This window comes from Oncorhynchus kisutch, unplaced genomic scaffold, assembly GCF_002021735.2.
Source record: "Oncorhynchus kisutch isolate 150728-3 unplaced genomic scaffold, Okis_V2 scaffold3584, whole genome shotgun sequence".
Classification (NCBI taxonomy): domain Eukaryota; kingdom Metazoa; phylum Chordata; class Actinopteri; order Salmoniformes; family Salmonidae; genus Oncorhynchus; species Oncorhynchus kisutch.
The window spans coordinates 93,809-101,308 of record NW_022265529.1 but is presented as its reverse complement, the minus strand read 5'-3'; the positions used below and the strand labels follow the sequence as shown (position 1 = coordinate 101,308).

The window sequence follows — 7,500 nt, the reverse complement described above, 5'->3', positions numbered from 1 at the left end:
ACCGGGAGTTCCCGGTAGTACAGCCGGTAGCCAACCAGCACCCCGTTAACGCTCTCCTCACTGGGACGCTAGAAAACAACCGGTTAGAATGACATAATAACATCTGAACCATCACAGTTATTCAGGTGTTAGTGGGGTTTTGTAGAAAACAACCGGTTAGAATGACATCATAACATCTGAACCATCACAGTTATTCAGGTGTTAGTGGGGTTTTTGTAGCAAGGTGTGTGTGTGATGTAAAACGTTTCCAAGATGGCGTAGCAATCGGACGTGTGTTTGTCTTGTACCGTCGTGATAATCGTTTTCCTCGTTTTTTTCCCTTCTCGTATATATTTTAATCTCTCTTTCCATCTTTTTAAATCTCTCTTTCCATCTACAGACTGAATATACTTTCCTGCAACCCGCCTCACCCAATGTGGTACGGATCTGCTATTTTTGTACCAGAACCCCCGTCAAGAGCTAGCCAGCTAACTAGTCACTAGTTAGTTAGCCACTGCTAGCGGTCTTCACCGTTAAGTCGGACACCAGCCAGCTTCAGCTCGGTCAAAACCTGCCAGTCTGCACAGTGCGATATCAACACAGAGCATATCGTACTGCTTTACCACCTCTCCTGATTCCTACCGCTCTGAACCTTTACACCGGATCATCTTAGCTAGCTAGCTGCAATCTGAGTAGCTACTCCTGGCTAACGTCTCTGTGCCGAAGCAAGCATCAGTTAGCCTTAAGCTAGCCTCAAACTAGGCCCATCTCCCGGCTTGCCGAAGCGGTCCACCAGCCTATTCTTGGGCTACAATACCTCTTTTGCCAATTGGCCTAGACCCATTACTGCCGACACAGAGCCCCGCCGGTCTATCACGACTGGTCTGCCGACATAATCATCCGAGGTGGTTTCAACAGGCTCTTCTGTTGCGACATTGCCAAAGGCCCATGTCAAATCAAATCAAATTTTATTTGTCACATACACATGGTTAGCAGATGTTAATGCGAGTGTAGCGAAATGCTTGTGCTTCTAGTTCCGACAATGCAGTAATAACGAACAAGTAATCTAACTAACAATTCCAAAAAAACTACTGTCTTATACACAGTGTAAGGGGATAAGGAATATGTACATAAGGATATATGAATGAGTGATGGTACAAAGCAGCATAGGCAAGATACAGTAGATGATATCGAGTACAGTATAACATATGAGATGAGTATGTAAACAAAGTGGCATAGTTAAAGTGGCTAGTGATACATGTATTACATAAGGATGCAGTCGATGATATAGAGTACAGTATATACATATGCATATGAGATGAATAATGTAGGGTAAGTAACATTATATAAGGTAGCATTGTTTAAAGTGGCTAGTGATATATTTACATAATTTCCCATCAATTCCCATTATTAAAGTGGCTGGAGTTGAGTCAGTGTCATTGACAGTGTGTTGGCAGCAGCCACTCAATGTTAGTGGTGGCTGTTTAACAGTCTGATGGCCTTGAGATAGAAGCTGTTTTTCAGTCTCTCGGTCCCAGCTTTGATGCACCTGTACTGACCTCGCCTTCTGGATGACAGCGGGGTGAACAGGCAGTGGCTCGGGTGGTTGATGTCCTTGATGATCTTTATGGCCTACCTGTAGCATCGGGTGGTGTAGGTGTCCTGGAGGGCAGGTAGTTTGCCCCCGGTGATGCGTTGTGCAGACCTCACTACCCTCTGGATAGCCTTACGGTTGAGGGCGGTGCAGTTGCCATACCAGGCGGTGATACACCCCGCCAGGATGCTCTCGATTGTGCATCTGTAGAAGTTTGTGAGTGCTTTTGGTGACAAGCCGAATTTCTTCAGCCTCCTGAGGTTGAAGAGGCGCTGCTGCGCCTTCTTCACGATGCTGTCTGTGTGAGTGGACCAATTCAGTTTGTCTGTGATGTGTATGCCAAGGAACTTAAAACTTGCTACCCTCTCCACTACTGTTCCATCGATGTGGATAGGGGGGTGTTCCCTCTGCTGTTTCCTGAAGTCCACAATCATCTCCTTAGTTTTGTTGACGTTGACTGTGAGGTTATTTTCCTGACACCACACTCCGAGGGCCCTCACCTCCTCCCTGTAGGCCGTCTCGTCGTTGTTGGTAATCAAGCCTACCACTGTTGTGTCGTCCGCAAACTTGATGATTGAGTTGGAGGCGTGCGTGGCCACGCAGTCGTGGGTAAACAGGGAGTACAGGAGAGGGCTCAGAACGCACCCTTGTGGGGCCCCAGTGTTGAGGATCAGAGGGGTGGAGATGTTGTTGCCTACCCTCACCACCTGGGGGCGGCCCGTCAGGAAGTCCAGTACCCAGTTGCACAGGGCGGGGTCGAGACCCAGGGTCTCGAGCTTGATGACGAGCTTGGAGGGTACTATGGTGTTGAATGCCGAGCTGTAGTCGATGAACAGCATTCTCACATAGGTATTCCTCTTGTCCAGATGGGTTAGGGCAGTGTGCAGTGTGGTTGAGATTGCATCGTCTGTGGACCTATTTGGGCGGTAAGCAAATTGGAGTGGGTCTAGGGTGTCAGGTAGGGTGGAGGTGATATGGTCCTTGACTAGTCTCTCAAAGCACTTCATGATGACGGATGTGAGTGCTACGGGGCGGTAGTCGTTTAGCTCAGTTACCTTAGCTTTCTTGGGAACAGGAACAATGGTGGCCCTCTTGAAGCATGTGGGAACAGCAGACTGGTATAGGGATTGATTGAATATGTCCGTAAACACACCGGCCAGCTGGTCTGCGCATGCTCTGAGGGCGCGGCTGGGGATGCCGTCTGGGCCTGCAGCCTTGCGAGGGTTAACACGTTTAAATGTCTTACTCACCTCGGCTGCAGTGAAGGAGAGACCTCATGTTTTCGTTGCAGGCCGTGTCAGTGGCACAGTATTGTCCTCCAAGCGGGCAAAAAAGTTATTTAGTCTGCCTGGGAGCAAGACATCCTGGTCCGTGACTGGGCTGGATTTCTTCCTGTAGTCCGTGATTGACTGTAGACCCTGCCACATGCCTCTTGTGTCTGAGCCGTTGAATTGAGATTCTACTTTGTCTCTGTACTGGCGCTTAGCTTGTTTGATAGCCTTGCGGAGGGAATAGCTGCACTGTTTGTATTCGGTCATGTTACCAGACACCTTGCCCTGATTAAAAGCAGTGGTTCGCGCTTTCAGTTTCACACGAATGCTGCCATCAATCCACGGTTTCTGGTTAGGGAATGTTTTAATCGTTGCTATGGGAACGACATCTTCAACGCACGTTCTAATGAACTCGCACACCGAATCAGCGTATTCGTCAATGTTGTTATCTGACGCAATACGAAACATCTCCCAGTCCACGTGATGGAAGCAGTCTTGGAGTGTGGAGTCAGCTTGGTCGGACCAGCGTTGGACAGACCTCAGCGTGGGAGCCTCTTGTTTTAGTTTCTGTCTGTAGGCAGGGATCAACAAAATGGAGTCGTGGTCAGCTTTTCCGAAAGGGGGGCGGGGCAGGGCCTTATATGCGTCGCGGAAGTTAGAGTAACAATGATCCAAGGTCTTTCCACCCCTGGTTGTGCAATCGATATGCTGATAAAATTTAGGGAGTCTTGTTTTCAGATTAGCCTTGTTAAAATCCCCAGCTACAATGAATGCAGCCTCCGGATAAATTGTTTCCAGTTTGCAGAGAGTTAAATAAAGTTCGTTCAGAGCCATCGATGTGTCTGCTTGGGGGGGGATATATACGGCTGTGATTATAATCGAAGAGAATTCTCTTGGCAGATAATGCGGTCTACATTTGATTGTGAGGAATTCTAAATCAGGTGAACAGAAGGATTTGAGTTCCTGTATGTTTCTTTCATCACACCATGTCACGTTGGCCATAAGGCATACGCCCCCACCCCTCTTCTTACCAGAAAGATGTTTGTTTCTGTCGGCGCGATGCGTGGAGAAACCCGTTGGCTGCACCACTTCGGATAGCGTCTCTCCGGTGAGCCACGTTTCCGTGAAGCAAAGAACATTACAGTCTCTGATGTCCCTCTGGAATGCTACCCTTGCTCGGATTTCATCAACCTTGTTGTCAAGAGACTGGACATTGGCAAGAAGAATGCTAGGGAGTGGTGCACGGTGTGCCCGTCTCCGGAGTCTGACCAGAAGACCGCCTCGTTTCCCTCTCTTTCGGAGTCGTTTTTTTGGGTCGCTGCATAGGATCCGCTCCGTTGTACTGTTTGTAAGGCAGAACACAGGATCCGCGTCGCGAAAAACATATTCTTGGTCGTACTGATGGTGAGTTGACGCTGATCTTATATTCAGTAGTTCTTCTCGACTGTATGTAATGAAACCTAAGATGACCTGGGGTACTAATGTAAGAAATAACACGTAAAAAAACAAAAAACTGCATAGTTTCCTAGGAACGCGATGCGAGGCGGCCATCTCTGTCGGCGCCGGAAGTCACATGTGCTAGCCCCGGCCCGCTAGCGATCTGAATCGCCGTGTCTCCAGCCCGCCTGCCTAGCGTAGTAGCAACTACTGAATCGGCACCCTGACTCACCTATTGCTGCTCATTGGACCCTATGATCACTCGGCTACACATGCCTCTCCCTAATGTCAATATGCCTTGTCTATTGCTGTTCAGGTTGGTTACTATTGTCTTATTTCACTGTAGAGCCCCCAGCCCTGCCCAACATGCCTTAGATAGCTATTTTGTCCCACCCCCACACACGGGGAGACCTCACCTGGGTTAACTGGTGCCTCCAGAGACACAACCTCTCTCATCGTCACTCAATGACGAGGTTTACCTCCACTGTACTCACATCCTACTGTACCCTTGTCTGTACATTATGTCCTGAATCTATTCTACCACGCCCAGAAATCTGCTCCTTTTATTCTCTGTTCCTAAGGCACTAGACAACCAGTTCTTATAGCCTTTAGTCGTGCCCTTATCCTACTCCTCCTCTGTTCCTCTGGTGATGTAGAGGTGAATCCAGGCCCTGTAGCCCCCAGCACCACTCCTATTCCCCAGGCCCTGCAGCCCCCAGCACCACTCCCATTCCTCAGGCCCTGCAGCCCCCAGCACCACTCCTATTCCCCAGGCCCTGCAACCCCCAGCACCACTCCCATTCCTCAGGCCCTGCAGCCCCCAGCACCACTCCCATTCCTCAGGCCCTGCAGCCCCCAGCACCACTCCTATTCCCCATGTGCTCTCATTTGTTGACTTCTGTAACCGTAAAGGCCTTGGTTTCATGCATGTTAACATCAGACGCCTCCTCCGTAAGTTTACTTTATTCAATGCTTTATCACACTCCGCCAAGCCTGATGTCCGAGCCGTGTCTGAATCCTGGTTTAGGAATGCCCAACATTTTCTGACAAGATAGAACTGCCAAAGGGGGCGAAGTTGCAATCTACTGCAGAGATAGCCTGCAGAGTTCTGTCACACTATGCAGATCTGTACCCAAACAAATTGAGCTTCTACTTCTAAAAATCCACCTTTTCAGAAACAAGTCTCTCACCATTGCCGCTTGTTATAGACCCCCTCAGCCCCCAGCTGTGCCCTGGACACCACATGTGAATTGATTGCCCCAGATCTATCTTCAGAGTTCGTACTGTTAGGTGACCTAAACTGGGACATGCTTAACACCCCGGCCGTCCTACAATCTAAGCTAGATGCCCTCAATCTCACACAAATGATCAAGGAATTTACCAGGTACAACCCTAAATCCATAACCACGGGCACCCTCGGGCGGCAGGGTATCCTAGTGGTTAGAGCGTTGGACTAGTAACCGGAAGGTTGCAAGTTCAAATCCCCGAGCTGACAAGGTACAAATCTGTCGTTCTGCCCCTGAACAAGGCAGTTAACCCACTGTTCCTAGGCCGTCATTGAAAATAAGAATTTGTTCTTAACTGACTTGCCTGGTTAAATAAAGGTTAAAAAATAAATAATAATAAATAAAAATCCTGATCAACTTGCCCTCTAAATACACCTCTGCTGTCTTCAACCAGGATCTCAGCGATCACTGCCTCATTGCCTGCGTCCGTGGTCAAACGACCACCCCTCATCACTGTTAAACGCTCCCTGAAACACTTCAGCGAGCAGGCCTTTCTAATCGACCTGGCCCAGATATCCTGGTAGGATATTACCTCATCCCGTCAGTAGAGGATGCCTGGTTGCTCTTTAAAAGTAATTTCCTCACCATCTTAAATAAGCAAGCCCCATTCAAAAAATGTAGAACTAAGAACAGATATAGCCCTTGGTTCACTTGACTGCCCTTGACCAGCACAAAAACATCCTGTGGCGTTCTGCATTAGCATCAAACGCAACTTTTCAGGGAAGTCAGGAACCAATATACACAGTCAGTTAGGAAAGCTAAGGCTAGCTGTTTCAAACAGAAATTTGCATCCTGTAGCACTAATTCCAAAATGTTTAGGGACTCTCTAGACAATCTGAACCCTCTCTTTCTAAAATGATCCGCTGAAATTCTTGCAACCCCTATTACTAGCCTGTTCAACCTCTCTTTTGTGTCGTCTGAGATCCCCAAAGATTGGAAAGTCGCAGTCATCCCCCTCTTCAAAGGGGGAGACACTCTAGACCCAAACTGTTATAGACCTATATCCATACTGCCCTGCCTTTCTAAAATTTTCTAAAACCAAGTTAACAAACAGATCACCAACCACTTCGAATCCCACCATACCTTCTCCGCTATGCAATCTGGTTTCCAAGCTGGTCATGGGTGCACCTCAGCCATGCTCAAGGTCCTAAACAATATCATAACCGCCATCGATAAAAGACAGTACTGTGCAGCCGTCTTCATCGACTTGGCCAAGACTTTCGACTCAATCACCGTGTCAATCACCGCATTCTTATTGGCAGACACAACAGCATTGGTTTCTCAAACGATTGCCTCGCCTGGTTCACCAACTACTTCTCTGATAGAGTTCAGTGTGTCAAATCGGAGGGCCTGTTGCTATGGAGGTGCCACAGGGTTCAATTCTCGGGCCGACTCTTTTCTCTGTATACATCAATGATGTCGCTCTTGAGTCTCTGATCCACCTCTACGCAGACGACACCATTCTGTATACATCTGGCCCTTCTTTCGACACTGTGTTAACAAACCTCCAAATGAGCTTCAATCCCATACAACTCTCCTTCCGTGGCCTCCAACTGCTCTTAAACGCTAGTAAAACTAAATGCATGCTCTTCAACCGATTGCTGCCCGCACCCGCCCGCCCGACCAGCATCACTACTCTGGACGGTCTGGACTTAGAATATATGGACACCTACAAATACATAGATGTCTGGCTAGACTGTAAACTCTCCTTCCAGACTCACATTAAGCATCTCCAATCCAAAATTAAATCTAGAATCGGCCTCCTATTTCGCAACAAAGCTTTCTTCACTCATGCTGCCAAACATACCCTCGTAAAACTGACTATCCTACCAATCCTTGACTTTGGCGATTTACAAAGACATTTACAAAATAGCCTCCAACATTCTACTCAGCAAACTGGATGTAGTCTATCACAGTGCCATCCATTTTGTCA

The 7,500-nt window shown here is 48.0% G+C and overlaps 1 protein-coding gene across 1 annotated transcript in view; it reads right to left on the bottom strand.

The window, feature by feature from the left end:
- Positions 1-7,500, bottom strand: part of LOC116371720 (protein sidekick-1-like) — a 64,994-nt gene that overhangs the window by 26,044 nt on the left and 31,450 nt on the right. The window contains 1 exon segment of the mRNA XM_031820701.1: positions 1-68. This exon segment is cut by the window's left edge and continues 71 nt beyond it. Within this exon segment, the coding sequence (XP_031676561.1) occupies positions 1-68 (68 nt within the window).